The sequence below is a fragment of the Capricornis sumatraensis genome, chromosome 12 (assembly GCF_032405125.1).
Source record: "Capricornis sumatraensis isolate serow.1 chromosome 12, serow.2, whole genome shotgun sequence".
Lineage (NCBI taxonomy): Eukaryota > Metazoa > Chordata > Mammalia > Artiodactyla > Bovidae > Capricornis > Capricornis sumatraensis.
In genome coordinates this window covers 11,732,069-11,755,516 of record NC_091080.1, presented here as the reverse complement: position 1 = coordinate 11,755,516, position 23,448 = coordinate 11,732,069, and the positions used below count along the sequence as shown (strand labels likewise).

Genomic DNA, 23,448 nt, shown 5'->3' with positions numbered 1-23,448 from the left:
CATTGGTTTTATGCAAATATTGTAATTCATTAATAATTTCTTTGTAGGTTAAGAGTAGGGCAGCCTGGTATTCTTGGTTCTTATTTTTTTTTAATTTATCCCTAAATGATGACTGTAGAGTTAGAAAATCTGTATCAGCTGTTTAACTGGAACTGGGAAAAACTTCAGTTAGTGTATCTATATTCAGTTGTTGCTGATTTTGAAGTTTGATAGGCATTGTGCAAAGTTTCCTACATTTATTACCATATAGTTCTCTACTTAAGAGTTAAGTTAGGCAAGGCTGTCCATGACCATTTGTTTTGTTAAGTTACATAAAATGACTAAGAATGATTAAGCATGGGGTCCTCAGGATAATTTTTACCAATTAGTGTTTTACTCTGTATGGGATCTTTGAAACCTTAAAAATAGGCATATTCTATGTCTTCTTGTTAATGACTATTTTATCAACCATTTTTCTTCAGAATAAACCAGAGATACCAATGCTTTCATTGATTTGCTTTTTAAAAAATATTAATTTATTTATTTTAATTGGAGGATAATTATAATATTGTGGTGGTTTTTGCGATACATTGACATGAATCAGCCAAGGGTGCTCCCCATCTTGGGGAGTGACATGTGTCTCCTCATCCTGAACCACCCCCCATGCTCCTCCCATCCTCCACCAATTGATTTGCTTTTGCACTATCACCCACTCCAGTATTCTTGCCTGGAGCATCCCATGGACAGAGGAGCCTGGCAGGCTACAGTCTGTAGGGTTGCAGAGTCAGACATGACTGAAGTGACTTAGTATGTACACACACATACCACATGGTGAATTTTATAAATTTTTGAAAATGTGACAGTGTGAAAGCCTTTCAGCATGATTTTCTAATTTATCCTAAGTGCTTTAGGACTGTCTTCATTCCTCTTTGCAGTTCTTTACCCCTTGCTGCTATGTTTGAAGAGATGCCGTGGGGTTTAGTATATATGCTTTTACTTTAGGATAAACCTGTGTGATGAAATGGATTTCTTCCATTTTTTCCTTTACTGAAAGACTGGTAGAAGGATAAACAGTTTTTTCTCTGGTTTTTGTAAAAGGGGTCATGGTGTGATAATGTTTGTCCCAAATCTGATAATGTTAACCTATTATGGAAAAATCCTTTTGAAGTCAGTATGCTTTAGAGTAAATAACTCTCATTTGATCTTTAACTGGATGGTTAACAAAAAGAACATTGTTTTATGTGGATTACAGTATATAGATGTTAAAGGTCTTGGTTTCTTACAGATTTGTTATCTCTTTTGTATTGGAATTTAATTTTTTAACATAGTATAAAATGAGGTTTGGAAAAATGGAAAATTCTTTCCATTATACATTTCTCTCCACATGTTAACACCTTGTAATTATCAAGGCAGAATTGTTTAACATCCTTTGAGATTATAGACTCCAAGTATCTTAAAAGAAGGAGCTGAAAACATTGCACTGAAAACATGCTTTAAAGCTTTACCTGACCTGTTACTTAGGCTAACTCTGGGAGTTGGTGATGGACAGGGAGGCCTGGAGTGCTGCAGTTCATGGGATTGCAAAGAGTAGGACACGACTGAGTGACTGAACTGAACTGAACTGACCTGTTAGTTTGTAGATAAACAACTGATAATAAGGTTTGAATGGTGCTAATAAGAGTTAAGAAATTCTTGCTATAAAAAATGGTTGCCCTTCCTCCCCAGATGATGTAGTAAATTTAGACTATAATTCAACTGTTATTAGTAAATGACAGTGGTGTCTGCAAAATTTTGCTTTGTACTTCTTCAAATTTGATTATTTTTATGGTGTCATTATGAAGAAAAACCTTCAGATTTTTGGTATTTAATATTCATTAAAAGACATTTTACTAACAAGTATGAAAGGGGAAATTAACAATAACACAGTAATAGTGGGAGACTTTAATACCCCACTCACACCTATGGACGGATCAACTAAACAGAAAATTAACAAAGAAACGCAAACTTTAAATGATACAATAGACCAGTTAGACCTAATTGATATCTATAGGACATTTCACCCGAAAACAATGAATTTCACCTTTTTTTCAAGTGCTCACAGAACCTTCTCCAGGATAGATCACATCCTGGGCCATAAATCTAACCTTGATAAATTAAAAAAACTCGAAATCATTCCAAGCATCTTTTCTGACCATAATGCATTAAGATTAGATCTCAATTACAGGAGAAAAACTATGAAAAATTCCAACATATGGAGGCTGAACAACACACTGCTGAATAACCAACAAATCACAGAAGAAATCAAAAAAGAAATCAAAATATGCATAGAAACGAATGAAAATGAAAACACAACAACCCAAAACCTGTGGGACACTATAAAAGCAGTGCTAAGAGGAAAGTTCATAGCAATACAGGCATACCTCAAGAAACAAGAAAAAAGTCAAATAAATAACCTAACTCTACACCTAAAGCAACTAGAAAAGGAAGAAATGGAGAACCCCAGAGTTAGTAGAAGGAAAGAAATCTTAAAAATTAGGGCAGAAATAAATGCAAAAGAAACAAAAGAGACCATAGCAAAAATCATCAAAGCCAAAAGCTGGTTCTTTGAAAGGATAAATAAAATTGACAAACCATTAGCCAGACTCATCAAGAGACAAAGGGAGAAAAATCAAATCAATAAAATTAGAGAGGAAAATGGAGAGATCACAACAGACAACACAGAAATACAAAGGATCATAAGAGAATACTGTCAGCAATTATATGCCAATAAAATGGACAACTTGGAAGACATGGACAAATTCTTAGAAAAGTACAACTTTCCAAAACTGAACCAGGAAGAAGTAGAAAATCTTAACAGACCCATCACAAGCACAGAAATTGAAACTAATTAGAAATCTTCCAGCAAACAAAAGCCCAGGTCCAGACAGCTTCACAGCTGAATTCTACCAAAAATTTAGAGAAGAGCTAACACCGATCCTACTCAAACTCTTCCAGAAAATTGCAGAGGAAGGTAAACTTCCTAACTCATTCTATGAGGCCACCATCACCCTAATACCAAAACCTGACAAAGATGCTACAAAAAAGAAAACTGTAGGCCAGTATCACTGATGAACATAGATCCAGAAATCCTCAACAAAATTCTAGCAATCAGAATCCAACAACACATTAAAAAGATCATACACCATGACCAAGTGGGTTTTATCCCTGGGATGCAAGGATTCTTCAATATCTGCAAATCAATCACTGTAATTTACCACATTAACAAATTAAAAAATAAAAGCCATATAATTATCTCAATAGATGCAGACAAGGCCTTTGACAAAATTCAACATCCATTTATGATAAAAACTCTCCAGAAAGCAGGAATAGAAGGAACATACCTCAACATAATAAAAGCTATATATGACAAACCCACAGTAAACATTATCCTCAATGGTGAAAAATTGAAAGCATTTCCCCTAAAGTCAGGAACAAGACAAGCGTGCCCACTTTCACCACTACTATTCAACATAGTTCTGGAAATTTTGGCCACAGCAATCAGAGCAGAAAAAGAAATAAAAGGAATCCAGATTGGAAAAGAAGAAGTAAAACTCTCACTGTTTGCAGATGACATGATCCCCTACATAGAAAACCCTAAAGACTCCACCAGAAAATTACTAGAGCTAATCAATGAATATAGTAAAGTTGCAGGATATAAAATCAACACACAGAAATCCCTTGCATTCCTATACACTAATAATGAGAAATTAGAAAAAGAAATTAAGGAAACAATTCCATTCACCATTGCAACGAAAAGAATAAAATACTTAGGAATATATCTACCTAAAGAAACTAAAGACCTATATATCGAAAACTATAAAACACTGATGAAAGAAATCAAAGAGGACACTAATAGATGGAGAAATATACCATGTTCATGGATCGGAAGAATCAATATAGTGAAAATGAGTATACTATGCAAAGCAATCTACAGATTCAATGCAATCCCTATCAAGCTACCGGCAGTATTTCTCACAGAGCTAGAACAAATAATTTCAAGATTTGTATGGGAATACAAAAATCCTCGAATAGCCAAAGCAATCTTGAGGAAGAAGAATGGAACTGGAGGGATCAACTTGCCTGACTTCAGGCTCTACTACAAAGCCACAGTCATCAAGACAGTATGGTACTGGCACAAAGACAGACATATAGATCAATGGAACAAAATAGAGAGCCCAGAGATAAATCCACACACATATGGACACCTTGTCTTTGACAAAGGAGGCAAGAATATACAATGGAGAAAAGACAATCTCTTTAACAAGTGGTGCTGGGAAAACTGGTTAACAACTTGTAAAAGAATGAAACTAGATCACTTTCTAACACCACACAGAAAAATAAACTCAAAATGGATTAAAGATCTAAATGTAAGACCAGAAACTATAAAACTAGAGGAGAACATAGGCAAAACACTCTCTGACATAAATCACAGAAGGATCCTCTATGACCCACCTCCCAGAATTCTGGAAATAAAAGCAAAGATAAACAAATGGGATCTAATTAAAATTAAAAGCTTCCGCACAACAAAGGAAAATATAAGCAAGGTGAAAAGACAGCCTTCTGAATGGGAGAAAATAATAGCGAATGAAGCAACTGACAAAGAATTAATCTGAAAAATATACAAGCAACTTATGCAGCTCAATTCCAAAAAAATAAATGACCCAATCAAAAAATGGGCCAAAGAACTAAATAGACATTTCTCCAAAGAAGACATATGGATGGCTAACAAACACATGAAAAGATGCTCAACATCACTCATTATCAGAGAAATGAAAATCAAGACCACAATGAGGTACCACTTCACACCAGTCAGAATGGCTGCGATCCAAAAGTCTGCAAGCAATAAATGCTGGAGAGGGTGTGGAGAAAAGGGAACCCTCTTACACTGTTGGTGGGAATGCAAACTAGTACAGCCACTATGGAGAACAGTGTGGAGATTCCTTAAAAAATTGCAAATAGAACTGCCTTATGACCCAGCAATCCCGCTGCTGGGCATACACTCCGAGGAAACCAGAATAGAAAGAGACACATGTACCCCAATGTTCATCGCAGCACTGTTTATAATAGCCAGGACGTGGAAACAACCTAGATGTCCATCAGCAGATGAATGGATAAGAAAGCTTTGGTACATATACACAATGGAGTATCACTCAGCCATTAAAAAGAATACATTTGAATCAGTTCTAATGAGATGGATGAAACTGGAGCCTATTATACAGAGTGAAGTAAGCCAGAAAGAAAAACACCAATACAGTATACTAACACATATATATGGAATTTAGAAAGATGGTAATGATGACCCTGTATGTGAGACAGCAAAAGAGACACAGATGTGTAGAGTGGATGTTTGGACTCAGAGGGCGAGGGAGAGGGTGGGATGAATTGGGAGAATGGCATTGAAGCATGTGTACTTCAATGCATGTAAGAAACGAATCGCCAGTCTATGCCTGATGCAGGATACAGGATGCTTGGGGCTGGTGCAAGGGGATGATCCAGAGAGATGATATGGGGTGGTAGGGGGGTTCATGTTTGGGAACTCATGTACACTCGTGGTGCATCATGTCAATGTATGGCAAAACCAATACAGTATTGTAAAGTAAAATAAAGTAAAAATAAAAATTAAAAAAAAAGAAAAAAAAAGACATTATACTATTTGTATTAATAATACATTAAAAATTGTTTGTGGTTAATAAAAGGCTTTTAAACACCTTAAAAAAAATGAGGTTTGTAAAGCTAAGGGGAAAAAAGAGCAAATCTTACATTTATACAATATGATAGAGTCACGGAAGTACTTTCACATCTTTTGTTCTCTTTATCTTTAAGTTCATGAGCTGTAATTTCTATTATCCATATATTTTTACATGTAGAAAAAAATCAAGGTAGAAAATGACAGTCTGGTACCTGGTCTTCTGACTTCTCCCTGATGACCTGTTCATTAGTACATTTAGAAGAATTTTACTAGATCATAGTATGGGACTGGATTCTAGTTTGTTGAAGGAGCTTAAATGTGTTTTAACTCTTTTTTTTTTTTCCTTTGCTTTAGCCTAAACACACCACCTGGAACTAAAGTTAAACTCTCAGGCGCTGTGGACATAAAGAATGGATTCCTGCTGCTGAATGACTCTAACACCACAGTTCTCGGTGGTGAAGTAGAACACCTTATTGAGAAATGGGAGTTACAGAGAGTAAGTGTAGACTATGAAGAATGGTTTGAACTTTTAAAATATTATACCCTTTTTATTATAGTCTTTCTTTTAAAGGATCATCTTATAATGAATAGTAAAATTAGTTCTTTATGCCAGAATTGAATAGAGTGGAATACAGTGATCTGTATATAAATTATCTACCTTTGTTTAAGCATGTTGTTCTTCTAAGACAGTTGCCTTTTTTCAATATTTGTTATATTTTATTACATATTTTATAAGTCAGTCTTTACTGACAAGTTTTTAAAACTGCTAGGATACCAGTTATAAGCTATGTGTAATATTGTTTTTGTCTAGTCATCAAGTCATGTTCAACTCTTTCGTGACTCCCATGAACTATAGCTTGCCAGACTCCTCTGTCCATGAGATTTCCCAGGCAAGAATACTGGTGTGGGTTGCCATTTTCTTCTCTGGGGGATCTTCCTGACCTAGGGAACAAACCCACACCTTCTGCATTGGTGGGCAGATTCTTTACCACTGAACCACCAGGGAAGCCCTATGTATAATATACCTGTGTTTAATTCTTTCTGCAGAAAACAAGTATTTGTGCTTATGTATGAATAACATGTATTTATCTTATCTATAAACACACATAGATACAAGTGAAAGCAAATTAGAATTTTGCTATAATGAAAGGATTCTTGTTGCATTTGACTTTCTAGTCACATTAGTTGATGTTTTCACCATTTATGTTAACAGTATCTTCATCCTCCTAGTCATCTATGTTATCTAATAATTATCCTTCTACTTTGCTTCTACCCACCAGTTCTGTTGGTCAACTGCAGTCAGATCTCTCGTCAGTGTCTTGCTCTCAGGTTCCATTGATATTACTGTAGTTTAATTCTCTGGCCTGGGCTATTTGTAGTAGCCTTTTAGCTGGTTTTACCACATATCCTTCTTCTATCTTCTAGTTTATTGTACTCTGCCAGAGTATCCTTAACATAACTCAGACCAATGCTACACCCTACTTTTATTTCACATACCTTAGTCGGGGATTCAAGGTCATTTATAATCTAGCCCTAGTTCTAGTTTATCTTTTCAGCTTTCTTAATTTTTTTCACATAGGTTTTGTTTTAGCTAAATGGAACTAATTACTCTTCCGTTCTCTAGGCTTTTCTCAGTTGTTCTTTTGAAAAAGAAGAAAGATTTTCCCAATTTTAGGATAATTTGTCTTAGTTTCTCTTTTATTTTTTAAAATTATTTTATTATTCTTATTTTATTTATTTTTATTTTTTGGCTGTAATGTGCGGCATGTGAGATCTTAGTTTCTCAACCAGGGATTGAACCCTTGGCCCCTGAATTGGAATGGCAGTCTTAACCATTGGATCACCAGGGTAGTCCCAGTTTCTCTCCTAATTCACACATGACCATATTGTCCCCATGCTTTTTTTATATTGGTTTTATTTATTTTTTAAAAATTTATTATTTTAATTGGGGAATAATTACTTTACAATATTGTGATGGTTTTTGGCATACATCAACATGAATTGGCCATACTTTTAAACTCAAAATGCTTGTTTTTTCACATAGTGAAATATTTGTTCCTTTATTGAATTCTTAGAATACATTATTCATGATATGAAGAAGCATATTATTTTTTTACCTAGCAATAAAATTATATTTTACTTCTTATCTCCTTTGATTGTAAGCTTTTTGAAGTCAGAATTCCTGTTTTTGTTATTTTTATTCAGTTCTACAAATATCTGTTGAACAGTGTGTATGCCTTGTGCTGGACTCTTGTATCTGTATATCATGTAATCCACCTAGCAGTCTTTTTTTTTTTTTTTTCTTTTTTTTTTTTTTATTAAATTTTAAAATCTTTAATTCTTACATGTGTTCCCAAACATGAAACCCCCTCCCACCTCCCTCCCCATAACATCTCTGTGGGTGATCCCCATGCACCAGCCCCAAGCATGCTGTATCCTGCGTCAGACATAGACTGGCGATTCAATTCTTATATGATAGTATACATTATAGAATGCCATTCTCCCAAATCATCCCGCCCTCTCCCTCTCCCTCTGAGTCCAAAAGTCCGTTATACACAGCTGTGTCTTTTTTCCTGTCTTGCATACAGGGTCGTCATTGCCATCTTTCTAAATTCCATATATATGTGTTAGTATACTGTATTGGTGTTTTTCTTTCTGGCTTACTTCACTCTGTATAATCGGCTCCAGTTTCGTCCATTTCATCAGAACTGATTCAAATGAATTCTTTTTAACGGCTGAGTAATACTCCATTGTGTACATGTACCACAGCTTTCTTATCCATTCATCTGCTGATGAACATCTAGGTTGTTTCCATGTCCTGGCTATTATAAACAGTGCTGCGATGAACATTGGGGTACATGTGTCTCTTTCAATTCTGGTTTCCTCGGTGTGTATGCCCAGGAGTGGGATTGCTGGGTCATAAGGTAGTTCTATTTGCAATTTTTTAAGGAATCTCCACACTGTTCTCCATAGTGGCTGTACTAGTTTGCATTCCCACCAACAGTGTAGGAGGGTTCCCTTTTCTCCACACCCTCTCCAGCATTTATTGCTTGCAGATTTTTGGATCGCAGCCATTCTGACTGGTGTGAAGTGGTACCTCATTGTGGTTTTGATTTGCATTTTTCTGATAATGAGTGATGTTGAGCATCTTTTCATGTGTTTGTTAGCCATCCGTATGTCTTCTTTGGAGAAATGTCTATTTAGTTCTTTGGCCCATTTTTTGATTGGGTCGTTTATTTTTCTGGAATTGAGCTGCATAAGATGCTTGTATATTTTTGAGATTAGTTGTTTGTCAGTTGCTTCATTTGCTATTATTTTCTCCCATTCAGAAGGCTGTCTTTTCACCTTGCGTATATTTTCCTTTGTTGTGCAGAAGCTTTTAATTTTAATTAGATCCCATTTGTTTATTTTTGCTTTTATTTCCAGAATTCTGGGAGGTGGATCATAGAGGATCCTGCTTGCCTGACTTCAGGCTCTACTACAAAGCCACAGTCATCAAAACAGTATGGTACTGGCACAAAGACAGACATATAGATCAATGGAACAAAATAGAAAGCCCAGAGATAAATCCACACACATATGGACACCTTATCTTTGACAAAGGAGGCAAGAATATACAATGGAGTAAAGACAATCTCTTTAACAAGTGGTGCTGGGAAAACTGGTCAACCACTTGTAAAAGAATGAAACTAGATCACTTTCTAACACCGCACACAAAAATAAACTCAAAATGGATTAAAGATCTAAATGTAAGACCAGAAACTATAAAACTCCTAGAGGAGAATATAGGCAAAACACTCTCAGACATAAATCACCTAGCAGTCTTATAAGAGAGTGTTATGTCCATATGGATCAGAAAATAGGCTTTAAGAACTGTTAAACTTACTTTATGATTGATGGGTCTAAGCCTTCCTGTATCTCCAGAGTGATGGCCCTGAGTCTTACATGTAATAAATAAAGCGATTTGATAGTTTCATATAAATAGCCAAGTTTATGAACTGTGAGTTTCCTAGAGAAATCTCACCCATTTCTTGTGATCTTTTCCTTTTATAAGTTGATATATTGTATCCTTAGAGATTTTTTTAAACTGTGTTAATATGTTCTCAAGTCAGACAAACATATTATATGTAACTTTTCCAACCCAGCCAAAGCTATTAATAATTAAGCATGTATTCCAATATCAAATGGCAAAGTTGATCAGTGGAAAACTGCAGTTACTTTTGCACTAACCTACCTCACTGATTGTAAAGTAGACCAAACATTCCTCAGAAATTGCTCATCTCCAACATGCAAACACACATACAAACACATTTACTCACACACACACACACACACACACACACGGATCAGTGGTAGTTTGACAATTATCCTTGTAATGTTTTATTATATGTTTTTGCACTTTGTTTTCTGAGAGCCACGCTAGTATTTCTTTTTGTGCTGTGCTTAGTCACTTAGTCATATCAAACTCTTTGTGACCACGTGGACTGCAGCCCGCCAGGCTTCTCTGTCCATGGGGATTCTCTAGGCAAGAACTGGAGTGGATTGCCATGCTTTCCTCCAGGGGATCTTCCTGACCCAGGAATTGAACTGGGGTTTCCTGCATTCTGGGTGGATTCTTTACCAACTGAGCTACCAGGGAAGCCCTATTATTTCTTTATAAAGACTTATGGAAAAAAAAAAAAAAAAAGCCCTAGTATTTCTTTTTAGAGGGCAGTAAAAATTTACGTGGAAAAGTTTGAAAACATCTTAATATGATACTAGTTCTCTTTGGTTTTATAGGTTTTTGATTTTGGTAACCATAGTGATGGAGAAATCATGGAGCGTTCAAATTACTTGAGCATCTGGCAGGTGATTCCCACAGAAATCAAATGTTCACATAAAAATCATAAACCATAGAGTTAATTTTGGAAGCAGTGGGGTTTTCTTGTGGAAGTTTGATGGTTTTAGCTCTTTGGCTCTTAAATTTAAGTGTTTGATCCATTTTTAACTAATTCTTAAACATGGTGTAAGTAAAGGGTAAAACTTCATTCTTTTCCATGTGGATATCCAATTTTCCGAGCACCATTTGTTGAAGAGACTCTTCTTTCCCTAATGAATGACCTTATCACCTTCATCAAAAATCACTTGACTTGAACAGCATGGAGATCAAACCAGTCAATCCTAAAGGAAATAAGCCCTGAATATTCATTGGAAGGACTGATCCTAAAGCTGAAGCTCCAATACTTCGGCCACCTGATGTGAAGAGCTAGCTCCTTGGAAAAGACCCTGATGCTGGGAAAGATTGAAGGCAGGAGGAGAAGGGGGCAACAGAGGATGAGATGGTTGGATGGCATCATCAACTCAACGAACATGATTTGAGCAAACTCCAGGAGATAGTGAAGGACAGGGAAGCCTGGCGTGCTGCGGTCCATGGGGTTGCAAATAGTTGGACACAACTGAGCAACTGAGCAACAACAAAATGCATACAAGAATCTATTTCTGGGTTCTTTATTCGGTTAGTCTGTCTTATTGCCACTGTTTTGATTCCTATAACTTTTTAGTCAGTTTTGTAATCGAAAAGTATGAGCTTTTTTCAGGATTATTTTGACTATTCAGGGTCCCTTGAGATCCCATATGAATTTTAGTGTGGATTTTTCCATTTTGGTGAAAAATATTCCTAGGATTTTAATAGGAATTACAGTGAATCTCTAGACCTATTTGAGTAGTACTAATATCTTAACATTAAATCTTCCAAGTCATGACCCTCTCATGTCTTTTCATTTATTGGTATCTTCTTTAATTTCTTTTAGCAATCTTTTGTAATTTTAATTGCATAGAACTTCTGCTTCTTTGTTTAAGTGTATCCCTAAATGTTTTATTCTGTTTGATTCTAGTATAAATGGAAGCCTGTAACTTGCAGTTTTTTTTTGCTCAGCCTAGTTCTCAGCAGTGACTTACGGGAGATCCTGTGCAGGTTTCTGGAGCATTTTTTTCCGTACGGGACTCTCTTTTTCAAGCCTCTGCCCCAGGGCTTCCAATTATTTCAGTCCACCTTGAGCTATGAGACTGATTTTCCCAATGTAGCTTTCTGTGCTCTCTGTCTGCATCATGTCTCAAACAGAGGGGCAGAGCTCACCTGTTATTTTTTCTTTTTCTCTTTGGACTTACAGTCCTACATTACTTCTTGCCATGTGTCATAAAACATTTGTTTCTTATATGTTGTCCATATTCCTAGTTGTAGAGGGCGATTTAAGTCTTGACTCTTATACATTCATCAGGATGGAAAGTAGAAATCCTGTAATATGCTTTTTATTATATAATGTGCTTTGGAAAATGGTATTATTGGTAGCTTATATGATCTATAAGAAAGTCATACATAAAAAACTTGATTTTTTGGCTTTGGCTGGTCTTTTTTTTTAATATCTAAATTAAAACTAGGGAAAGGACCTCTCAATTATTTTATGCATTTGTGTTTTTTTTTTTTTTACTAGATTAACATCTTAAATACAGCTTATCAAGAAATATGATATTCATATACAGTTTATAGTGTTCTTTAATTAAACTGATTATTGTTGCCTTTAGTCTTAGTGCTTTTTAATATAACTGACATAAAATGCAAAATATACTTTATATAATACAGGGACTCTTGTTTAGTCCCTAAGGCCTGTCTGATTATTTGTGACACCATTGACTGCAATACACCTGCCTCCCCTATCCTTCACTGTCTCCTGGAGTTTGTTCAAACTCATGTCCATTGAGTCAGTGATGCCATCCAACCATCTCATTCTCTGCCACCCCCTTTTCCATTTTGCCTTCAATCTTTTCCAGTATCAGAGTCTTTTCCAGTGAGTTGGTTCTTCACATCAGGTGGCCAACATGTTGGAGTTTCAGCTTAAGTATCAGTCCTTAAAATGAATATTCAGGGTTGATTTTCTTTAGTATTGACTAGTTTGATCTCATTGCAGTCCAAGGGACTCTAAAAAGTCTTCTGTAGCACCACAGTTCAAAAGCATCAGTTCTTTCATGCTCAACTTTCTTTTATGGTCCAACTTTCACGTCCATACGTGACTACTGGAAAAACCGTAGCTTTGACTATATGGACTTTTGTTGGCAAAATGATGCCTCTGCTTTTTAATACACTGTCTGCGTTTGTCATAGCTTTCTTTCTAAGGAACAGCATCTTTTAATTTCATGGCTGCAGTAACCATCCTCAGTGATTTTAGAGCCCAAGAAATGAAATAAATTAAAATCTGTCACTTCTTCTACTTTCTCTCTTTCTGTTTGCCATGAAGTGATGGGACTGGATATCATGATCTTAGTTTTTTGAATGTTGAATTTTAAGCCAGCTTTTTCACTCTCCTCTTTCACCCTCATCAAGAGGTTCTTTAGTTCCTTTTCAGTTTCTGCCATTAGGGTGGCATCATTTGCATACCTGAGGTTGCTGTGTTTCTCCTGGCAATCTTGATTCCAGCTTGTGATTCATCCAGCCCAGCATTTTTGATGATGTGCTTTGCATAAGTTAAATAAGCAGGGTGACAATATACAGCCTTATTATACTCCTTTCCCAATTTTGAACCAATCTGTTGCTCCATGTCTGGTTCTAACTGTTGCTTCTTGACCTGCATACAGATTTCTCAAGAGACAGGTAGAATGGTCTGGTATTCCCATCTCTTAAGAATTTTCCAGTTTGTTCTGATCTGCACAGTCAAAGGCGTAGTCAATGAAGCAGATATTTTTCTGGAATTGCTTTTTCTATGATCCAGCAGATGTTGGCACTTTGATCTCTGATTCCTCTGCCTTTTCTAAATCCAGCTTGAACATCTGGAAGTTCTCAGTTTACATATTGTTGAAGTCTAGCTTAGAGAATTTTCAGCATTACCTTGCTAGTATGTGAAATGAGTGCAATTGTGTGTTAGTTTGAATATTCTTTGGCATCGCCTTTCTTTGGGATTGGAATGAAAACTGACCTTTTCCCGTCTTGTGGCCACTGCTGAGTTTTCCACATTTGCTGACATATTGATACTTTAACAGCATCATCTTTTAGAATTATAAATATCTCAGCTATAATTCTATCACCTCCTCTAGCTTTGTTCATAGTAATGCTTCCTCAGGCCCACTTGAATTCACACACAGGATGTCTGGCTCTAGGTGAGTCATCACACCATTGTCCTTATCCAGGTCATTAATAACCTTTTTTGTATAGTTTTTCTGTGTATTCTTGCCACCTCTTCTTAATCTCTTTTGCTTCTGTTAGGTCCTTACAGTTTCTGTCCTTTATTGTGCTCATTCCTGCATGAAATGTTCCTTTGATAGCGCCAATTTTCTTGAAGAGATCGGTAGTTTTTCCCATTCTGTTGTTTTCCTCTATTTCTTTGGATTGTTCACTGAAGGCCTTATCTCTCCTTGCTATTTTCTTGAACTTTGCATATGTTTTATATAGTGTAAAATAATTAATAGGCTTTTTTTTTCTGTTTTAGGAATCTACTAAAATAATTGGATTTCTTGTGCATAAGTGTTGTTGAATATATTTTTAATGTATAAATCTGTTTTATAATTCACCTTTCTCACAGAGCTTGTCAAAACACAATAGAAGCAATATTGGAACTGAAGGTGGACCACCTCCTTTTGTGCCTTTTGGACAGGTAATGACTTTCACTTTGGCAGATGAATTTCAATCAGCAAAAAGTACTTTACATTTATATTCATGTTGTGCTCAGTTTTGTGCTGACCTCTTCACTCAGCGGTCATAGGAGTTACGTGGAAATATATTAATTATAAGAAATTGATAATTGTGTTTTTTCTCTTTAACTTACGTTTCGTTGTAGATTCTTTTCTGAAATGCTGTTAACCAAAAGATTCAAAGAATTAAGAGACACACCAGATGTCAATTTAAGACTAAGATAAGGTGATGGTGGGGGCTTTTGTTTTTTGAGAGAGAGAGAAATGCAAATATAAGAAGAAAAAAATATACTGTAATTTCTCACTTTACTCATTAAAAACAAAAGAGGGAGGAAAAATAAAAGCATCAACAGAAGAATAGATAGGAGACAAAAAAATTGGAACAAGGAAGGGCATCATTGCACTTTAGGAGAACCTACTCTCCCAGCTGTCCCTTCTGAGACTCTGTTCTTCTGCTTTCATCCAAAGACCCATCTTTGTCAAAGACTTAATTTTGTTTCCAGTTGATATTTTCCTTTTCAACTAAGGTGTCCCTGATCTTTCTCTCACATAAGTGAAACATTTTTATTTCCTAATTATTTACTAATTTTCAGCCACCTTGCTGCAGAATGTTACCTCAAAGTAGCTCCTCAGCTGGCCAGTATCTTGTCTTTCTGGTTGTGCTAAACATCAGATTGCATTCAAAACAATCTCCTTTAGCTTGTTCCTGCTTTATATCTGAAGAATCTGAGAGTAATCAATCCCTCTGACTGCTTGCTCTTTGTCATATGATGCTACTAAAATTTAGCTCTTGGTAACCTGCCTTGCATTTGAGCTTTATTTTCGTTCAAGAATGCTGACTCAAAGGTGAAGATAAGTTGGGAACACAGCAGCTAGGAAACAGAGACCTACATCTCAGTAACAATTTAAAAAAATTTGGTACGAGAAACATATCTAGTTGATCAGGAAATAAATGAGCAGAATCCATTGAATGGCATCCTCTTCAAAACACTTTTTTAGAGGATCTGCTCAAAATTAAATAATTCATGCTTGCATCATGGCTATTTTGAAAGTATTTAAAAACATATGCCATTTTTTATTGTGCTTAAGAACATGTGAAATTCAATATAAAAGGAGGCATGCTGATGATATTCTCATTTTTCTAGTGAAAAATCCCAAGAATGAAAACATTCTATTAACTTACATAAATAATAAGTACTATTTTTAAAAATTTTCTTTCCTCATAGACATTTTAGGGATAATATTTCTTGCATAAATTGCTAACAGAGACTTATAATTTAATTATTTTCAAGAATTTAAAGTATATATAGCTCTTTTTTTTTTTTTTGAGTTCAGTTCAGTCACTCAGTTGTGACCGACGCTTTGCGACCCCATGATCTGCAGCATGGCATGCTTCCCTGTCCATCACCAACTCCTGGAGCTTGCTCAGACTCATATCCATCTAGTCGGTGATGCCATCCAACCATCTCATCCTCTGTTGTCCCCTTCTCCTCCTGCCTTCAATCTTTCCCAGGATCAGGGTCTTTTCCAGTGAGTCAGTTCTTTGCATCAGGTGGCCAAAATATTGGGGTTTCAGCTTCAGCATCAGTCCTTCCAATGAATATTTAGGACTGATTTCCTCTAGGATTTCCTGAAATTTGTCTCAAGAGACTAAAATCCCACAACTTTTTAGCCTGACGGAGGGAGAGAGTATGTTTTTAGCTTTTGATTTGGTTTATAAGTTGAAAGACATCTTTCTATATGTAAAAGTAACTATCCAGTTTGGAATTAGGAAGTATGTTAAAAGTTACAGCTTCAATAATGTTATTTGTTTATGAAGTACTTTGTGAAAATCTCTTCTTCAGCATCTTAGCCTTGTACATTGGTTAAAGACAGAGTATGCTGGCTGTGTGTTGGAATCAGCTATTTTATTTTATATGTATATTATTGAACATCTGTATTTCCATAACACATTTACTTGAAAACATATTTTTATTCCTCATTAAAATTACTGAGTTGAAAAAGGTTCATTTTATAGGAGTTTTGCTGCTAGGATTAAAAGGGAGAATTGCATTCAGGGCTTATTTTTAGACATTGAGGGCTTTCTTCATTTGTCTTAAGAGACTAAAATCCCACAACTTTGCAGCCTGATTGGGGGAGAGGGTATGTTTTTAGCTTTCGATTTGGTTTATAAGTTGAAAGACATCTTTCTATATGTAAAAGTCACTATACTACTTAGCCCTCATGGATGTTGTGTCATAATGTGGAAATCAGGTCTTAATAAAAAACCGAATTTTCTTCTGTGCAATAGTCTAGACTGTTTGAAATTTTAAATTATTTTAAATCATTATCTTAAAATGAAACCTAGAACTTTTGGTTTAATGCATGTTTTAAATATGCTCCCCCTTTTAGATGGCTATATTTCGTGTAGCTTTCACTTACTAGTTACAGTTAAAGTTACTTCAGTTAGTTAGAATTATATTTTTATGGGCTCTTACTTGTTGTGATTCAGATATTTCTTTTGATGATATATACTTTCTTACAAAAAATTGAATCTCTTCTGATATTACTGAAGCATTTTGTTTTTATTTATTATTATCAGAAGTGTGTGTCTCATATCCAAGTGGATAGCAGAGAACTTGATCGAAGAAAGACATTACAAGTGACAATGCCTGTCAAACCTCCAAATGATAATGATGAATTTGAAAAGCAAAGGACTGCTGCTATTGCAGAAGTTGCAAAGAGCAAAGAGGTAAGAAGCTAAATCATTGCAAATTTCTCTTATTCCTTGCCTTTCTGTTCTATTTAGATTACTCACATTCATTATTGTCTTTTCACATAAAGTAACTAATTGAACAAACTTTTGACATTCTTTTTCCATATTCTATCAGTAGAGAATGTCCTGGTATCTTTGGAGTCTTAAGCTTACACCATTTTACTTGTAAACATTCCTTTTCCAAGTTTCCTTAACAATTCCATTAAGTTGCTTTTGCTGACAAACCACCCTTCTTTTCTCCCTCTTTCTTTTTTTCTTAACAGTATACAACTGAACACAACAACTTTTTTTTTTTAATGGCAGAGGGGTTCCTATTATTTGTTGGGATAGATGGTACTTTCTGAGGAAAGTTATCTCCTGTAATAGAAACCTTGGAGGGGTTCAGGTAAAAATTAAAAGGTAAATCAATGGCTCAGGATTAACAATTTTGTCAGTTTTCATTCTTAAATCTAATGTATAGTAAAAAATAATTTTTATCTTTGCATTTGTACATACCCTCTCTTATTTACTATTATTAGACAAAAGATTTTCTTTTCATTATTTTTAATTTCTTACTTATTTGAAATATGTTAGTTCTTTAGTTATTCATTGATTTGTAGCTTTTGATAAGAAATTTTAGTTGAAGAATTAGTTGGCTGCTTAAACAGGATTTTCTTAACCAGTGATACTGAAATAAATTTCTTTATTCAAAACCAGCAATAAACCTTAGCTAACAATTTTTTTCCTATTTAAATTCAAAATTTAAGAGGGGGCTTCTTGAATTTTGGTAGTTCTTCCCACAGTGTCATTCTGCTGTCTGTTTATGATAGGCAGACAAGAGCACAAATTCTAGATTTGGGCAACATAGAAGCATATACTGTGGAGAACTTGGATCATTTCAGTTCAGTTCAGTTGCTCAGTCATGTCTGACTCTTTGCGACCCCATGAATTGCAGTAAGCCAGGCCTCCCTGTCCATCACCAACTCCCGGAGTTCACTCAAACTCACATCCATCAAGTCAGTGATGCCATCCAGCCATCTCATCCTCCGTCATCCCCTTCTCCTCCTGCCCCCAATCCCTCCCAGCATCAGAGTCTTTTCCACTGAGTCATCTCTTCACATGAGGTGGCCAAAGTACTGGAGTTTCAGCTTCAGCATCGTTGGATAGATTACTTAAGTTTTGTACCATTTTCTTCATTTTCTTTTATTTATGAAAAGATGATCCAGTGGGACAAGAGCACAAATTCTGGAATTAGCCTAGAACCATATACTGCTGAGAACTTGGATAGATTACTTAAATTTTGTGCCACATTTTATTTATCTATGAAAAGATGATAACAGTAGTACCTACTTCATATGTTTACTGTAAGAATTAAAATTGCTAATATTTAAAACGCTTAGGATACTACATGGCACAGATCATGATATTGTTATTGAATTCCTGTTCAGCTGCTTATCATTCAAGAATCCAATAATGAGAGTGTTGGTTAAAAGGAAATATGGCTTTATTAAGGAGGCTGGCAATTCTGAGGAGAAAGGTGGGAGTATATTCCAAAAAGCCAGCTCCCAACTTGCCAGGTTTTGCTTGGAGATTACACAGGGGAAAGAGGAAAGGGCTATGGTGCTCATAGGGAGGGGGTTGTCTTCTGTTTTCAGAGGTGCTTGTCTTGATCGCACAATTCCAAGTAGCTCTCAAGTCTCACTTGTGATTGGAACATTATCTAAGTCATAAATCTTTGGTTAACTATTTCTGGAGAATAAGGAACAAGGGTGAGGTTTATAGAACAACTAACTAATCTTCAGTCTCAGTAAGCACCAACAGTTTTCTGCATTTTAGCAAGCTAAGCTAATGTTGAACTAGGGTAGAAGTCAGGCATTGTAAGCATAAGATCACAGCCATATCCTAACTAAGGAACAGTGCTGGAATAATGCAGAGTAGCTGAGATCCCTAGTTATAGTTTCACAGCTTCAGTCACAGCGTTAGGTTGTTAAGTTACTTCAGTCAGGTCCAACTCTGTGTGACCCTATAGACTTCAGCCTGCCAGGTTCAATATTCCTTTGCTGTACTATGCTTAGTCTCTCAGTCATGTCTGACTCTTTGTGATTCCATAGACTATAGCCCCCAAGGCTCCTCTGTCCATGGGGATTCTCCAGGCAAGAATACTAGAGTGGTTGCCGTGCTCTCCTCATTCTTTTGCTAAAAACCTTCGATGTGACTATTGCTATTCCTCAGTGTTTTCTCTATTCTAAGGCACGTTTAAAAATCATTGTAATATCTCTGAAATTAATTCATTTTATCCAGTTAGCATAAAATGTATTTCTTCCTTTCCCAAAAACTTTAAATTATGGAGTTTCAGAAGAGGATATTAAGAATAGATCAACTTCTTAATGATTGTAACAAAGGTGTTATTTTGATTTACATTTTTCTCAGACAGACTTTCTTCCCAAAATTTTGTTTGATGTCTATTTACTGTACTCTAGTTAATATATCAGAGAAGGCAATGGCACCCCACTCCAGTACTCTTGCCTGGAAAATCCCATGGACTGGTAGGCTGCAGTCCACGGGGTCTCTAAGCATCGGACACGACTGAGTGACTTCACTTTCACTTCTCACTTTCGTGCATTGGAGAAGGAAATGGCAGCCCACTCCAGTGTTCTTGCCTGGAGAATCCCAGGGATGGGGCAGCCTGGTGGGCTTCCATCTTTGGGCTCGCACAGAGTCGGACATGACTGAAGCTACTTAGCAGTAGCAGTTAATATATGGTAATAGGCTTCATTTTTTAAAGTCATAATTGATCACATTTTATTTTCCCATAAGTATTTGTAAATAAAGAATCATAGTTTTCTAAAGCAGAATTTCAACTTTTCAGTTTATATGTAAGAGGCTCAAAACTGTAAGAATGTGCCCAATGTTACCCAGTGACAATTCTGGGGCTAACCTACATATATTACAGTAGAAGATTGTATCTTTCTACATAGATGAGTATACACATACATATTCATATTTAATGAGTGCCTGATAAGCAAAATTATATAACAGTGTAATTTTCCTGGAAAGATAGTTTATGTTTGTCTATTTAGCCACTTAATATGGGTTTGTTTGGTGGAATCTACTGCAGATGACCAAGTGATGTTTTTCATTCCTTTCTTCCTTTAGTCCTTCATCCAATAAATATTTTTTTGAGAACGTGTAATATGCCAGGAAGTATCTTAAATGCCTCAGTTTAAACAATGACTGAATATACAAAAGATTTCTGCCGTTATCAAGCTTACCTTTTTGTAAGTTAAACAGATTGGCATAGCAGTAAGTATATAAATTATATGGTAGGTTAGAAGTTGATAAGTGCCATGGGCAAAAGTAAAGTAGGATGGGCAGTTAGGAAGATATTGATTGGTCAGGGTTGTCAGGGGGAGGCAATTTAAAATAGGATGGTCAGAGGAGGAGAACAAGATGGCGGAGGACTGGGTGGACGTGGAGCACATCTCTCTCCACGGATACGTCCGGAATACACCTTCAGACACAGAAGTGCATGCAGAACACCAGCTGAGAGCAGACAGGAGTACCTGACCAATGGAAAAGAGTATTTGGAACCACACAAAACTCGGTAGGATGAAGGAACTAGCGGGGGGAAACAGGAATGTTAGTAGGACTGGACTTGCCCTTGGCAGGAGGGGAAACTGATCTCCACATCAGGGCAATTGTCTGAGTCAGAGGAGAAACAGTTAAGGCTGAGAGTGAGGCAGCTGATCTGTGACAGCCTAAATGGAATGAGAATCAGACAGTCCTTGCTTCGGCCATACATAACCCAGACAGAGATGCAGGTCCCCTGGAAAGCACAGCTGTTGGGAGCTGGAGTTTAGGGATTGTGGAGCAGCCAGGGTGAGGGTTGCTGTTGACTGCAGAGAGATAGATTGAGGGGATGTGAGGGAGGAGATTGTGGTGGAAAATGCCTGTGGAGGAAAGCCAGGCAGCCATGGAAGCAAGGGATACTGCTGGGTCATGCATAGGGGCTGGAGTAATCACCATAGCCTCTCTCTCTCCACATGCCAGCATTGGCAGCTGAACAGTAGAGAGGCTGGCCCATCAAACACCTGACGCACTGAACTACAGAGTAGGACCCCACCCAGGGTGCTCCTTTAACTGACTGATGGATTGATCTACAGAGTAGGACCCCACCCGGAGTGCCCTTTAAGTGACTGATGTGCCAAACTAGAGTAGCACCTGACCCAGGGTGTCTCTTTAAGTGCCTGCACACCGATTTACAGAGTAAGACCCCAGCCACGGAGGCCCCTCTATGTGTCTGACATGCTGAGTAACAGAGAAGGACCCCAAGCAAGGGAGCCCTCTAAGTGCCTGAACAGGTGGAGCTACGGAGAAAGACTGGCCAAAGAGGCCTACTGATCACCAGCTACAAGAGGCTTGAAAAAAGACTGATAGGGCCTTAACTCCTGCAGTGGAGGCAGTCCATGTCCCTGCACACTTAGCGCTTCCAGGGTCCCCGCAAGCCAAGCAGCTGAGCCACCTTCACGCTCAACTGTCACTGGGGCAGAGCTGCCACAGGCAAAAAAAGTCTTATGTCTATGAATGCAGGGTCGCTTCAGTTGTGTCTGGGCTCTTTGCGACCCTATAGACTGGCCTGCCAGGCTTCTCTGTCAGGGAGCAGGGGGTTCTCCAGCTAAGAATACTGGAGTGTATTGGCCAACACTGGTTGCCATACCCTTCTAGAGTACTGTATTTCCTGCTGCCCTAGCCGCCAACCCCACTGAGTACCTGGTGCTGCCAGAACCCCTGTGATGCAAGCAGCTGCACCACCTCCACACTTGGCCTTCACAGGGGCAAACCCAAGTCCTCTGGAGCAAACCCCAGTGGATGACCCATATGCACAGGTGAAATTAAAACCACAGTTGAAACCCAGGGGCAGTGTCGTTAAGGAAGAAGACCCAAAACCTTCCCACCAGCTCTACAAGCTGCAGACTAAATCCACATGATCATCTAGGCAGACTCTGTGTCTTTATAAAAGGTCATTGAGAGCTCCCACAAAAGAAATTGCACTAGTCCACAATCTGATAGTTGTGGACATTGCAAGCAAGAACACACAGAAGTAGGACCAGATTAGAATCTGAGCTGCCCCCACAGTAGGTCCAGAGATCAGAGTGTTGGAGGGCATGCTAGGGAGGTGAGGTGGACTCTAATTCCCAGCAAGGGAAAGAACTCTTGAGCAGTGACTCAAGAAAAACATTTATTTTTCTTATGTTTTGACTTGTTTTGTAGATTCTTTTGGATTTTTTTTTCCCTTCTTTTCCCCCCTCTGTTTCAATTGTTAATTTTATTGGCACTGTGAAATCTAATTAAACTTTTGAGCTTTTTTTTAATTTTTCTCAGTCACATTTTTTATTGTTGTGATAAACCTCTGCCTCTCCATTTGGGCTTTTGCAGTTTTGTGGAGTTTTCCTTTTTTTTTTTTTTTCTCCCTTTTTCTTTCTTCTGTTTTTCTTTTTCTTATCTCTTTTATAATTTTAATTTTTTAAAACCTATTATATTCTTTCTACATTTATTTCTTTGTTTGCCTTTCCTGCTTTTCTTTTCGCCTTGCAGTTAGTCTTAATGTATATAAATCTTCTTTATCTACCTTTATTTAACTTTTCATATCTATTCTTTCTTTCTTTCCTTTCCTCTCAACATACTTGTTAGTTTTGTTTTCATTGCCTTATTCCCCACTTGGCACCTTGCTTTAGTTTTGTTTTCCAGTTTTTCCTTTAGTTAGTTTTGTTATTAACTGGTAAATATAATTTTTATTTCCTTTGTTCACCAGGTCAGTCTACTGTACTTTATTTTTGTTGGACTGTATTGACTTTGCTCATGGGTGTATATGAGTATATTCCATTTTTTAAATTATTACTTGTCTGATTTTGTAACTGCCATTTGTCTGGGATTCATCTTTGGTCCCTTGTTTTTGGGTATTTGTTTTAATCTCAATTGCATAACAAAACACTTGTGAAATCTTCGTTCCTGGCCAGAGATCAAGCCTCGAGACTTTGGAGTAGGAGCACTGACTCCAAAACCCTAGACTACCAGAGAACTAACCCTAGGGAGTATCCAAAAGTGAGTATTCACACAAAGGAAACTACTTGAATAGAAGACCTGCCATCACCAAACACCAGTAGCACCCTGTGCAGGATGCCTCACCTAAACAACAAACAAAACAAAAATACAAACCCAGTCATCAGCAGACAGAATTACCACCTCACTCAGCTTTGCCCATCAGAGGAAAAAGAAACAAACAAAAACTCAGCACAAATATCACCGTATAGGAAACTTTCACAAACCACTGGACCAACCTTAGGAGGGC

General features: G+C 36.9%; 1 protein-coding gene across 1 annotated transcript in view; it reads left to right on the top strand.

The window, feature by feature from the left end:
- The window catches only part of TDRD3 (tudor domain containing 3), a 134,798-nt gene that overhangs the window by 2,941 nt on the left and 108,409 nt on the right, over positions 1 to 23,448 (top strand). The window contains exons 2-4 of the mRNA XM_068984494.1: positions 6,062 to 6,203; positions 14,257 to 14,328; positions 16,947 to 17,096. Of these exons, the coding sequence (XP_068840595.1) occupies positions 6,062 to 6,203; positions 14,257 to 14,328; positions 16,947 to 17,096 (364 nt within the window). The remainder of the gene's footprint in view (positions 1 to 6,061; positions 6,204 to 14,256; positions 14,329 to 16,946; positions 17,097 to 23,448) is intronic.